This window comes from Megalops cyprinoides, chromosome 11 (genome assembly GCF_013368585.1).
Source record: "Megalops cyprinoides isolate fMegCyp1 chromosome 11, fMegCyp1.pri, whole genome shotgun sequence".
NCBI classification, from domain to species: Eukaryota; Metazoa; Chordata; class Actinopteri; order Elopiformes; family Megalopidae; genus Megalops; species Megalops cyprinoides.
The window spans coordinates 221,152-235,913 of NC_050593.1; the positions used below are offsets into that span (position 1 = coordinate 221,152).

General features: G+C 46.2%; 1 protein-coding gene across 1 annotated transcript; it reads left to right on the top strand.

Annotated features, from left to right (window-relative positions):
• Nucleotides 1-7,683: 7,683 nt before the first annotated feature.
• Nucleotides 7,684-10,324, top strand: LOC118785777 (the record flags this gene model as incomplete). The annotated part of the gene is made up of 4 exons (XM_036540709.1): nucleotides 7,684-7,792; nucleotides 7,988-8,778; nucleotides 9,533-9,728; nucleotides 10,287-10,324. Coding segments are annotated over 4 exons (1,134 nt in total), but the record flags the coding sequence as incomplete, so codon positions are not given.
• Between the last annotated feature and the right edge of the window lie 4,438 nt (nucleotides 10,325-14,762).

The following is a 14,762-nucleotide window of genomic DNA, read 5'->3' on the forward strand; positions in this document are numbered from 1 at the left end:
ATGCCTGATATCTGTCACACCTTGATGGGCACAGGAGTTCTCTTGTCTGCAAACAGAGTACCAGTAATAGGAGCTGGTGGAGCCTATGGTGATGAATGGCCATTTTGTTGACCACTCACTTTTAAAAGTACATCTATAGGTGGCAGCTCCACATAATGCTCTGTTTTCCCTGTTTCCACTGTCTCGTCCACTGTCTCTTCTACGGTCTCCTCCACTATCTCCCCTACAGTCTCCTCCACTGTCTCCACTACTGTCTCCCTTGGTGTCTTCTCAATTGTCTCTGCCACCGCCTCTTCCTCTGACCTGGCAAACTTTTTAGGGGGCTGACCCTTTGCTTCCAAAAATGAAAGAATACTCTTGCTTCTTTCCTGACATTTTGAAATAGGACACATAACAAGACACAATTGAATCATGAGAGCCAGAGTGTTCTGCATTAAGACATGTGCCGTGCATGACAACACAGCTATGGTGGCATATGCATGATAAAGTAATAAAGTAGAATTTGAAAACAGTCCTTTAGTATTCCTTTCAGGTTTCACCAAAATAGGTAATTAATTTAGTATGAATTTGGCTACATTCCCAACATAAGTTTTCAGTAAATCAAAGGCAAGCAATTTCCTTCAGCTATCCTATTTCATCCAGGAAATCATTACATCAAAATTCTAATGAATGATAAAAAAAAAAAATGAGGTGTTCAACTACCGTATTCATGGGTTGTTGCTCTTCCACTTCCACCTTGCACTCCGTGTGTGAGTGCGTTCATCACATAACGTGCTTGCAGCGGAAAAACTTACTTTTCGATTTTACTGTGATTGGCTGATTAGTCAATATTAACTCAGCTATTAACCCCAATTCATATGCCTGCACCTCATCCATTAATTCTCATCCAATAATAGGACACCTTAATTTTCAGCGTGAGAAATACAAGGTGTGGCGCATGAGCGTGTGAACTTGGTGAAATGCGTGTGTCTCACGGGGAATGCGTGAGACTTGAGAGCCCTGTTTATGAGGAACACCATCTATTGTATCAGAGACCATTATGCCTCTTGCAGAAACAATACCAAACACTTATGCTTTTCAGCATAAAGATTGTGTTTCCCACTACGGGGACACTGCTGCATTTCTAAGGTAGACCCATAACTCAACATCAGGCCCTTTGTTGCCACACCTTCATTCATGCTCCTACATGGAGTCGGACCAAAAAATATAATAAATTCAATAATTATCCTTTTGTTATTTTATTACAGAAACTACATGTCAAATAACATAATTATATAATGATTTAATTTAATACATACATTATACCTTATTTTTAATTTGGCTCCAAAGCACTAAATGCACTAGTTCAGTTATACCTGAACAAGATATAATTCCATGTAACACTGCTAAAGCCTTACATTCTCAAGCAGCTGGCTACCTTCTCATTTTTGAATGTCATCCTGCCCATTGCTCACTATGATGCTACAGTGCCATAATATAGTCAGTGTCTTTAAATAAATTAAAACATAAAACATTAATTTTACTCACTTTAATTGTTTTGCACTGTGTCCATAACTGTCACCAGAAACCTTCCCTGTTCATATTTGTTTTCACTGATGGGACACCTCCTAAATTCTGCTTTTGTTCTTGGACAAGTTGTGTAATGCCCGGTCTCTGCTGAATCTCTCATTGGTTTTCAGATAACCATAAGACTCAGCTTTTTATATCTGCATCTCATTTCTCTTATCCCTGCCATGTTGCCTGACATCCAGACACTTACTTTTACAAGCTAACTAAACTGCAGAACCTTGTCAATATATTTCACATGATAGGTCCCTTTGTCATTAGCATACAAAATACAGAATTCAATGGCTGAGAGCTGGTATTTTGCAAGACCTGTTTCCCCACTCCAGGCAGGGAAAGACTGAGCTCTGAACTCTTGCATCAGCGCAGCGTACAGGATTATAAATTCCAAACCTGCACTCTCATGTTGAAAAGCACAAAAATCCCAGCCCTGTGAACTCGGAATGTTCAAACTAAAATAATACAATTGAAAAGGTTCCCACACAACTGTGCGTCTTGGTAACTAAACAAGTCCTAATAGCTCAGTGGTAGGTAACACATATATACAAAAATATCTGAACTGTGCAGAGATAGCAAAATTAATCCTCACACACAAAGGATCTAATTTCTCAGGGCTTTCTTCCACAACAGCCCTGATCAGTATCAGTTTGCCACATCCAACTGCTGTCAAGCAAAATAACTTGCACAACCAGAACTACTCTGGGTGTTGTTGCAACATTCGCAAAGGAGCCAACTGGCCCTTTAGCCATATCGTTTCTAAACTACATTGACATGTATGATACATTATCACCTGCAGCTATTCAAAAATCCATGGAGTACTTACCTAACTAGCCATGTTAAGGGACCAAGCACTGGAGGAGATGGAGGAGCTGGCTGTAGCTTGTTTATTATTCTTCTGTCATTTTCATAAGATTGGCCATAATTGCTTATGGATGACCATAATGGACTTTTATTATTTTGATCAATTAGTACATTAGACCACACAACATTCTCCAACACCACTCATCTGTTTCACACTAATTTCTGCACACATTTTCTATGATCTGCGACATTTGGTGAAAAAAGACAGCCACCACAAACAAATGCAATGACTAAGTGAAAACATTCTGTGCCATATTCAGAGAGGTGAGATATGGTTCTATACTGTCATTGTGTCAAATTTGAACTGCATTATTTTCACATTTTTTTCCGTTTTGTGTTAAGTGAATGCCTACTCAGAAATAGTTCAATTTTGAGTATTACCACATGCTTGTGGAAAACCAGCAATTGTACTACCACACATAAAGCATCTTTGCAGTGGTTTCAGTTTAAGGAATGTAATCTTTCTGACAGTCACGGACTAAAGAAAGAAAGATTATGTTACGTCCTTGGATGTATGGAGTTTGCGTGTCTGCTCCTGCTCTCGTGCTGTTCGTCCTCCGTTTTCTTTTTTATGAGTCCTTCTTTTCCAGATGGGTGAGGGCTGAGTGGATAGCAGTGGAGATTGCGTCATCTGTGGACCGGTTGGCTCGATATGCAAACTGGAATGGGTCCAGGCAGGGAGGATAGATTTGATGTGCCGCATGACTAACCGTTTCAAGCACTTCATTAAGATGGGCGTCAGTGCAACAGGGCGGTAGTCATTGAAGCTGGATGGAGATGGCTTCTTTGGCACAGGTATTATTGTGGTTGCTTTGAAGCAGGTAGGGACAACTGCCTGGCTCAGGGAGGTGTTGAAGATGTCTGTAAAGACAACTTTGAGCTCCTCTGCACAGTCCTTCAGCACACGGCCAGGTATGTTGTCGGGCCCAGCAGCTTTCTGGGCATTGATTCCGGAGGGGGAGCTCTTCATGCTGGCTGGGGATAGGCACAAGACCTGATCGTCAGGAGGGGGTGGTGATTTGTGTGCAGGTGTGGAGTTGTTTGCTTCAAAGTGTGGACTGGATCCCCTGCCACAGGCTCCTTGTGTCTCTGCTGTCACTGAAGTTCTGTGCTAACTTCTGTGTGAACTGCTTTTTGGCTTTCCTGATGCCGCGGGACAGGTTGGCTCTGGCTGTTCTCAGTGCAGCATCATCACCGGCTCTGAAGGCAGCATTTTGGCCCTCAGTAGCCTGTGGACCTCTCCTGTCAGCCATGGCTTCTGGTTAGCCCGTGTGTTGATGGTTTTGGTTTCAGTAACATCATCAATGCATTTGGTGATGTAGGCTGTAACTGTCTCTGTGTACTCCTCAATGTTGATGTGTTGGTTGTAGGTGGCTGCCTTTCTGAACATGTCCCAGTCCGTGGTGGCAAAGCAGTCCTGCAGTGCTGAGGAGGCACCCTCTGGCCACACTCTGATCTGCCTCTGAACCGTTTTGGTGACTTTCACCCGTGGTCTGTATGCCGGAATTAGCATAACAGTGATGTGGTCAGAGAGGCCAAGGTGGGGGAGGGGTGAGACTCTATATGCTCCTCTATGTGTTGTGTAGACCAGGTCCAAAGTGTTATTTCCCTGTGTTGGAAAGTTAATGTGTTGATGTATATTTGGAAACACAGTCTTAGGGTCTGCATGATTGAAATCTCCAGCTAAGATGAGAAATCCCTCTGGGTGGGTTGTCTGTTGTTTGCTGATGGCCTGGTAGAGCTCACTGATTGCCCCGTTCTTATGCTGCAGAGTCTGCTTCGTTTGGGTGAGTTTTTTGGTTGGCAGTTTTCATTGTTGTGTGTGGGGGGTAGTCATGGAATATGTCATGTCATGGAATTAATTTGGAGGAGTTTGCCATACGTCCCACGCTCGGACAATTTAATCGCTGTTGCAAGGCAGATCTGTTGTTGATTGCCAATTTCTTCAATGTGTCGGTTCCTGGTGGTGCTACAAAGAAAGAAATCAGATCTGTGTTAGAGCCAATGCTGATGGACCAGGGAGTGTTACCGCGGGGTGAAGGGGCCAATGTTGCGGGTGTTGGTCTGGTAAGGGCAGGTGCGGCTGAAGTGGAAGCTGATGCCAGAAACTTGTTACCGCCAGCCATAGATCCCAGTACCGCGTTGGTCAATCCCCAGTGTGCTTCCTTTCTCAGAGGTGTCATTTTGTGGGTCGCATGTGTTGATGCGTGGTGTAGAGCTGGGCTGTGTGTCAGTCCCCCTACATACGGTCATTGCACGGTGGGGGTTGCACCCCCACCATGCAATGACAATAAAGTCTATTCTGATTCTGATTCTGATACCATTTACCTCAATTCTAAGCTTGTATCCGGCTATGTATGAATTGGGGTGTGTTCATGGTTGCCTGTGGAAGGTGTTTCTCTCCTCCTCGGCAACGATTTGGTGGGAGGTAAAGTGTTTCCTTTGCCGGAGGTGGTTGAGGAACTGAGTGTATCTGACCAGTTAACCGAACAGTTTCCTTCCACCTTCCCCACCTGTGTGGTGACGCGTGCCCAGACGCGTAAGTTTGGCAAGGGACCTTTAACACAAACATGGACACTGTCTACACAAAATGATATGGGGTGGAACACGATTTATCAGCTTGTTGTTCCTGTCGGGTATTGGCCACAAGTGCTGGCTTTAGCACATGATCATGCCTTAGCTGGTCATTTAGGGGTCTGGAAAATGTATCATCGGGTCTTCCAATATTTTTTTTGGCTCGGGTTGAAGTCGGATGTGTCAAAGCATTGCCGTTCATGTCACACTTGTCAGTTGGCAGGGAAGCCCAATCAGGTGATTCCCCAGGGTCCACTTCACCCTATCCCAGTTATCGGTTTGAGAGGCTTATTATTGACATCAGTATGTTTTGATCTTGATGTGCGCTGCCACACGCTATCCTGAAGCTGTGCCGCTACACACGCTCAAGGCAAAGGCAGCTGTGAAGGCACTGGTGAAATTCTGTTCGATTTTCGGTTTACCTACGGTCGTCCAAATGGACCAAAGTTCAAATTTCACCTCCAAACTGTTCGCCCAAATCCTAAAAGAGTTGTCCGTCCAGGTGTCTGGTGTCTATCACCCAGAGTCCCAAGGTGCGCTAGAGTGCTTCTATCAGACTCTCAAGTCTATGTTGCGGACCTGTTACCTGAGTTCGGGTAATGAGTGGGACGATGGACTTCCCCTCCTTTTATTTGCTGTACAGGAGGCCATACAGGAGTCCCTTGGTTTCAGCCCTGCTGAACTTGTATTTGGCCATATGGTTCGTGGACCGCTGAAACTGTTACATGAGTCCATGGTGTCTAGTAAAAATTGTGCTGAGTATAACGTGTTGGATTATGTAAATTCTTTTCGCGAGCGGCTTCACAGTGCATTCGCTACCGTGAAACAATCTCTGGAACTGACCCAGTCCAAAATGATAACTCATTTTGACAAAAAGACAAGGCAGCGAGACTTCTCACCTGGTGACCAAGTCCTGGTTTTGCTTCCCATCCCTGGCTCTGCTCTGCAAGCCTGATTCGCTGGCCCTTACATCATCGAGTCAAAGAGTGAGACCAACTATGTGGTGAAAACTCCGGATAGGAAGCGAAAAAGTCATGTCTGCCATGTGAACATGATAAAGGCTTATGTCTCTCGCAGTGTGGCTAGCGGCAACGTGTCCTCCGTGTTGTCTCTGACGGAGGAGGATGAGCTGGTGATGCGCTCCGCTCCGATGTCATGTGCTCGGTTGCAAAATTCTGAGATCCTGGGAGACTTGGAGTCTCATCTATCCCACCTGGCTCTGCCTGCCCAGTTAATTCAAAGTCATCCCACCATTTTTTCCAATGTTTCCACACAGACCGATGTTCTGTCTCATGACATCGATGTATGTAATCATTCACCGATCAAGCAGCACACTTATCATATGAATCCCACTAAAAAGGACCTAATGCAGAAGGAGGTGGAGTATTTAGTCCATACGGTTTTGCCATCCCTAGAGCTAGCTCCTGGAGTTTTCCCTGTATTCTGGTGCCGCAGCCTGACGGCACAGTGCATTTCTGCACGGAATACCTTCGCCCTCAACCTCTCGCCATCACCTGCGACCCACAAGGCCGGCAACCAGCTCGACCTCGTGTTCACCAGGAGCTGCACCACAACCCACCTCACGGTGACTCCCCTCCACGTATCGGACCACTACTTCGTATCATTCATCCTCACTCTCCCCTCCACCCTCAACCCCCCTACTGATCCCCCCCACCTTCACTTTCAGAAGAAACTTCCACACACTCTCCCAGTCTGCATTCTCCTCTACTGTTCTCTCTTCCCTCCCTCCCCTTCCCTCCTTCTCCATCATGCCTGCTGAGTCTGCTACATCAGTCCTTAACACATGTCTCTCTCAATCTTTAGATGCTCTCTGCCCTACTGTCTCCAGGCCATCGCGACCATCAACCTCTTGTCCATGGCTGACTGACTCCCTCCGCTCTGACAGGACTGCGCTGCGAGCTGCTGAGAGGAAGTGGAGGAAATCCAGATCCTCCGTGGACCTGGCTACCTATCACTCTCTGCTAACAGCATTTACAACCGCAACAACATCAGCTAAGTCCTCTTTCTTCCAATCCAAAATTAATGCTAATATAACTAACCAATGAAAACTTTTCTCCACCTTTTCAACCCTCCTCTCCCCCCTCCCCCTCTCTCCTCTCTGCCAATGATTTCAGGGTTTACTTCGAGGAAAATGTGCCCAGCATCCGGGACTCCTTCGCTCCTTCAACAACACTCTTGACCACCATGAGCAACCAGCTGTCTTCCTTCATGCCGCTCAAAGACTTGGAAGTGCTCCAACTCACCACAGACCACCATGCCACAACCTGCCCTCTGGACCCCATCCCCTCTACTCTGCTCCAATCCATATCTGGTGAGATCGCCCCATTTCTTTCCTCATTTATCACTTCCTCACTAATCTCTGGTACTGTCCCCACAGCCTTCAAGAAAGCTCTGGTCACACCACTCCTGAAGAAACCATCCACCGACCCATCAGATGTTACAAACTACCGACCGGTCTCTCTCCTCTCATTTCTACCTAAAACGCTGGAACGTGCAGTACTTAACCAACTATCCCCTTTTCTTCTCAGGAACAACTTTTTGGACCCCCATCAGTCAGGTTTCAGAGCTGGCCACTCAACAGAAACCGCACTCCTGGCCGTGACAGAGGCTCTCCACACTGCTAGAGCCTCCGACTTGTCATCTGTCCTCATCCTCCTCGACCTCTCCGCTGCTTTCGACACAGTCAACCACCAGACACTAATATCAAAGCTGTCTGAGATGGGCATCTCTGGAACTGCCCTCTCCTGGTTCAAGTCCTACCTGACTGGTAGATCCTCCCAGATCTACTCAAAAGGCTCCACCTCTGCACCCACCCCCCTCACTACAGGAGTTCCACAGGGTTCAGTACTGGGACCCCTACTCTTCTCAATTTATATCAACTCTCTTGGCTCAGTTATCAAATCACATGGCTTCTCCTATTACTGCTATGCTGACGACATCCTACTCTTTTTCTCTTTCCCTCCCTCTACCTCCCAGGTCAACGAAAGAATCTCTGCATGCCTGGCTGACATCTCCAAATGGATGTCATCCCACCATCTCAAGCTGAACCTCAAAAAATCAGAACTGCTCTTCATCCCAGCTGGCCCTTCCCCCCTGCATGACCTCTCCATCACCGTTGATGGCACCACAATACCATCCTCTCAGTCAGCAAAGAGCTTGGGCATCATCCTCAACAGCAACCTGGACTTCAAGGAGTACATTGCTCGCACGTCACGGGCCTGCCGATTCCTCCTCCACAAAATCAGGAGGATTCATCCGTTCCTGACAACATACACAATGCAGCTCCTTATCCAGGCCACAGTTCTCCCTCGACTGGACTACTGCAACGCTCTCCTCGCAGGCCTCCCAGCCTGTACCACCCAGCCTCTCCAGCTCATCCAGAATGCAGCTGCCCAACTAATCTTCAACCTCCCCAAATTCTCCCATGTTACTCCCCTGCTGAAATCCCTCCACTGGCTTCCTGTTGCTGCCAGGATCAGATTCAAGACCCTGACCCTCGCCTTCTCTGCAATCAACAGGACAGCCCCTGCCTACCTCCAAAAACTCATCCAGCCCTACACACCAGCCCAACCCCTGCGCTCAGCAGCAACTGGACTCCTCGCTCCTTGCATGGTCAAGGCAGGAGGTGCTCGTTCTGCCAGACATCGGCGTTTCACCTACATCATTCCCCAGTGGTGGAACAAACTCCCTGTCTCGCTACGGACAGCTCCTTCACCCCATTCCTTCAGACGGGGCCTGAAGACGCACCTCTTCAGACTCTACCTGGACTGACCCAGCACATAATTTCTGCCCCCCCCCAATCAGTGCTGTCGTAAATTGCTGTGCTTTTTAAATTGTGCTTTGTAAATTGTTTCTTGTTGCTGCATTTACCCTGACGCTCATTGCACCGTTTGAAGTTGAAGTTTGTTGAAGTTTGCTGTTTGAAGGTGTATCATATTAGTTGCCCTATAGGCTGTAATTGTACAAATCTGATCGTACTGTGTCCTCAAACAGACCTTTCTCTCAGCTGAGAACTGTCTCATTGTGGAACTGTACACATCCTGTCCCCGTACTGTCGCTATACTTACTGTATGCACTTTTTCTAAGTCACTTTGGATAAAAGTGTCTGCTAAATAAATAAATGTAAATGTAAAATTACCGGAGGGTAAATGCAGTAACCAAACCTGACTCTTTTCCTCTACCTTGTATGGAGGATTGCATAGATAAGGTTGGTTCTGCTGGTTTGTAACCAAGCTAGACCTGTTAAAAGGTTACTGGCAAGTGCTGTTAACTCCTCGTGCTTCTGAGATCTCTGCTTTTGTGGTCCCGGGCTGTTTCCTGCAGTACACGGTCTTGCCATTCGGTCTACGAAATGCTCAAGCAACATTTCAAAGACTTATGAATATAGTCCTTTGTGATGTTCCCAACTGTGAAGCCTATCTGCACGATGTTGTAGTGTACACGTCCATCTGGGCCTGTTGCTTGTGTTTGGTCGGTTGCGAGATGCGTCTCGTGTGCGTGTGAATTTGGGAAGGTTACTGTTACCTACTTGGGGAAACAGGTGGGTCAGGGCGAGGTGCGCCCTGTGGAGGCCAAAGTCAAGGGCATTGTAAATTTCCCGGTGCCTACTTCTCGACGGGAGTTACGGCGTTTCCTCGGCATGGCTGGGTATTACCGCGCCTTCTGTCAAAAATTCTCCACGATTGTCTTGCCGCTCACTGACCTGCTCCGTAAGTACAGAGAGTTCGTATGGTCAATGGAGTGCCAGTGGGTGTTTGAGTCTGTGAAAACCCTGCTTTGCAGTACCCCCATGCTTGCTGCTCCCGACTTTGCACTGCCTTTTAAATTAAAGGTAGACACAAGTGCTACCGGAGCTGGCACTGTGCTGCTGCAGGAGGACTCCAAAAGCATTGATAATCCTATGTTTTTATTCCAAAGTTCACCGAACTCCAGCTCAATTACAGCACAACTGAGAAGGAGATGTTAGCTCTACTGCTGGCTCTCCAACACTTTGAGGTGTATCTCGGGTCCAGCACTCTTGCTATAGTGGTGTACACAGATCACAACCCTCTTGTGTTTTTAAGTCGGATGAGCAATTCAAACCAGAACTTAATGAGACGGGCACTGTTGGCGCAGTCGTTTCCCCTGGAAATATGTCATAAAAAGGGTTCAGACAATGTAGTGGCAGATCTAGGGCATAAGTTTATTGGTGTCAGTGCTCCCGCCCCCTAGCCGTTGTGTTTTTGTTTTTTCCCGATCCATGTGCCTTTGTTTTCCTTGTGTTTTAGCCCTGCCCTGCTCCCCGCCCAGTTCTCCGCACATCTGATTGCTCATCGCCTTCACCTGCCTGCCTGCACACCTGCTTCCCATCCCCTTGTCAGCCCTGCCCTATATCTGCCCTGCGTTTCCCTGTCCTGTTGCTAGTTCGTGGCAGTTTATTTCGTCCCCGCAATTTTTCCTGTTCGTTGCCTTATTCCATTTTCGACCTGTCCGTTTTTCGACCTGTTTTTTGCCTGCCGATCTGTACTGTTCGCCCGATCTCTCTGCCTGCCTGTTGTTCGACCCTGCCTGTTCCGGTTTACCCTCTCCTGGATTTTCCCACGGACTGCCTCTCTGGTTTTTGACCCTGCCTGTATACTGTTTACGATCTGCTCATCGGATTACTTCTGCCCGGACATCTACGCACGGTGGTCTGTGACTGAGTCCTTGCCCGAGCCCTGACAATTGGGTTGCTTGTGTGTGTGCACTATGGTATCCTCAGACAAACCCCTCTTAAAAGGAAAAAAACATTGGGATGTTTTATTTTGTGTGTGGGGGAACAAAACCTGTCCCCAAGAATGGGCTATAACCCATATCGCACCCTTCTGCAATGGGTGGGACAAATACCGGTGGCACAGTTTGGAGCAACACAACACTTTTGGGATCCGAACATTTTTTGTTCCAAGCCTTGCAGTCCGCAATCAAATGATAAGGCTTATGACAATAAAAACATTCCCGTTATTCTCCTGCACGAATGGAACCGGCGGGACAAGACATTTTCATACCATCCTGTCCTAAGGCTGAGAACCCCCTTGGTTCTTTTGCCACCTGTGGCAATAACATTTCCCAAATGCGTGCTGAAAATACCGTCTTATGGGTCAACACAAACTCATCCGCCAGAACAGCAGCATCAGACAAAGATATCACTTTCTGCATGTTTAGATACACCACAATATCCTCGTGCAAACATCTCTTAAAATCCTCCAGCAGAACCAACTCACGGAGTTGCTCAAAAATAACCACCTTTCTGGCTGCACACAATTTGTCAAAATGTGAGGCTTTTTCATGGGTGAATTCCACAAATGTTTCCGGAACTTCTGCCGGTAAGCTTCAAGGACAAACTTGTACGCATGCAGTACAGTGCTCTTAACTATGTTGTAATTCAAGCTATGTTCTATGGAAAAGACTGAACAAACCTCTTGAGCTTTCCCGACTAACTTGCACTGGAGCAACAACGACCACATGTCCTTTGGCCTGCACAGTTGCGACAATACGCTCAAAGGCAGCAAAATACGAATCCACCCCCGATTCACAAAATGGAGGCACTAGACTGATATGCTGACTCACATCAAAATCAGGAGTACTGGAAGCTATCACCGAGGACTTTATGGGAGATAAGCAAATGGGAGTGGTAGCTGCAGCAATGACCGGAGATGAGACAGGAGAAGCAGGGGAACTGGTCATGGGCCCAGCCCTCTGAGGTACAGGCACTGGACACGAGGCACAACACCCGCCTCCACCTTCACCTCAAGCCGGCGTAACTGTATGTCCCTGTCCGCCTCAATCTCCAATGCCCTTACATGTAAGAGCTGAGTTTGGTACTCTTGCCTCTTCAGCTCCAACTCCAATTTCAGCTCAATGGCTAACTGGGGATTGGCTAATGCGATACCGGGATCTATGGCTGACGGTAACAAGTTTTTGGCGTCAACCTCTGCTTCAGCTGCACCTGCCCTTACCAGACCAACACCCGCAACGTTGGCCCCTTCATTCCACGGTAACACTCCCTGGTCCATCAGCGCTGGCTCTAACACAGATCTGGTTTCTTTCTTTGTAGCACTACCAGGAACTGACACATTGAAGAAATTGGCAACCAACAACAGAAAACAGCACCCACCCCCTACTACCCACTGGCTAAATAACAAAACGGTAACACAAAGAAAGTATTTATAGCTGTTTACAAATTTATCAAAGAGCACACACAAACGCACATCAGCTAGCACTCTAGCAGTTCACGGACGGGCATTAGCAAAAGGGGAAGCGCCGTTCCATCCAACGGAGGACAGACAGTGCAAGAGCAGGAGCAGACACACAAACTCCATACATCCAAGGACGTAACAAGTAGTTATTTACAATGCATAGGAGAAGCACAATGACCATAACAACAGTAAACAACCACCTTTGGGCAACACATTGTCAAAGCCAAACTACATATTCCCCTGAGTACTTAGAAGCTCAGAGATATATTGGTGCAAGGTACTGCACTGTTGCAAGAGACTGTCACAAATGTCTGCATCAAAGGCAATGCAGGTCTTGTGGGTTGTACATGGTCATTAAATTTCATGCCAGCTGTCTCTTCAGTGGGCCTCATTCCAACAGGACTTTTTATAAAATTAGCCCCAACAGCCAAGAAAATTTCTTGACTTAATAGCCCATTTTTCAAAAAGAAACATTCTCATGAATGTCCAAACCCAGCTCAAATGAAAGTTGGCAGGTATGGTCCCAGGGCTTGCCCTTTATCAAGTTTTTGAAGTTATGCATGTTAAACAATATGGGGGCCAAAAACCCAATCAAACTGCCAATCAAAGCCCATTAATTACATTACATAATATTACATGCATTTAGTAGGGCTGTCCCAACTCCCGAATACCATTTTTTGGCCTCCGGAGCTTTGGTAGCAAGCAACAGTGAATATTCGAAGCTTCAGCCAGGGGGGGGCGTGCTGAGCATGACTTGGGAAGGACTCGGCCAGACATTTCTCCATTCTCGGCTGAGGTGGACGGCATAGTGCTGCAACACGTCTTTCGGTTTAATTAAAGGCATTATCTTTTCAAGGATTCTGTTATAAAGTATTGTTGTTTGTATTGTTATTGGTAAATAAAACATTTTCCAAAAGGTTTGGTGTGTTGTATGCATGTATGTAATCCCGAGGGGTTTGGTTGAACAAAGTCCTATCTATGCACTTTTTGTGACATAATAACAGCTTGTGACAATTTTTCTTATCATGGATAAATTATAGACCTACATAAATGCTCATAATAATAGGCTCTGAATCCAAGACAACGCCTGACAAAGCGCTGTGAAACAAGCGCAGAAACAGCATACTAGCTCCAACAAAGTTAAGATTTGAGTTTTATATTTATACGATTTATATTTATTTATAATTTCTTTATCGTCATTTCTCAGTACTCGCATACATTGAAATGAAATTTGTCCTCTGCATTTAAGCCATCCTATACACTCATCGCCGTCACTGCTTACGGAGCCGCGGTATTTAAAAATGGTCTCACACCCCTCCAGAAGCAGAGAGAAGCATGGCATCCCTGCAGCTAACATCCTCCCAGGGTGACAAACTTAGCTAGGTGTCGGTCAAAACCATTACACCCGCTGTTCGAGTCCCAAAGCACGAGCTTGGCAATTGCTGGCTACTTTTTAATTCCCATGACCATGACATTCACTGCTATTAGTGAGAGGGATGTCAGGCACCCAAGCTGAGATGGTATATATTGCCACATTTTAACAGTGCAATTAAAAAGTATAAATATAGTACACGAATGTGCTGACAAAATGTAGTTTGCAGTTCGCATTTATTGATAGCCTACATTTAGCAAAAAAAAAAAAAGAATCTGAATCCCAAAACTGAAAACCGGATACCTATCCAACGAACAAATATCCGAATAGTAGCATTTAGCAGATTCTCTTCTCCAGAGCGACTTCGATCACAATATAGCATAAGTGTATCCACTCAATTTAAACGAGCAACAGTATCAGATCAGTGCGCACAGCGCAAACAGTCCACTAGCCAGGCCCCTGGGTGCTTATAGCATGAGCTCACCACTAGGGCCCCCAAGACCCCTCAGTGCTTACAATGGGAGGGCCCCCAGACCCCTTGGTGTTTAAAACGTAAGATGACCACTAGGGCCCCCGGGCTGACTCCAATATGGAAAAGAGGTTTTCCCCACCTGGCTCCAGGCTCCTGCCTAGAGCTGTAACTCAAGCACCAAGCCAAAAGACATGTGCCCAGGGGCCTCACTGGACCATGAGCCGGCCCTGAGTGAGTGTGAGCTTAACACTATTCAAGCCATACAACAAGCTGGCTTTTGTCAGAGTGCACAAGTTCAGTACACTACGATACAACAATCCCTAGAACACAGAATCAAAATACATCACAATATTACACAAAATATTTTCCTATTGTACAAAACTTGGCAGTTATCGTTGAGGCTTTTGGGTCACATGCACTCACCAGCTTTCATGCCAGGAATTAAAACATTTTGGAAGCCAAACTGAGTTACATACTCAAGAGTACATAAGTACATCCCTCATTCTTCTTGACATGAGAACATGAATTGATTCACAATCATTATAAGTACAAACAAAAACCTAAGAAGCCAGCTCAGCTGTTACATGATTACATGATGTTACATGATTCCTCCAGGGATACTGCTGCTTGTTTTATGCCCAAGAAACAATGCTAGTGTTTCTTCTTGAAAGAAATGTCAGTGTTC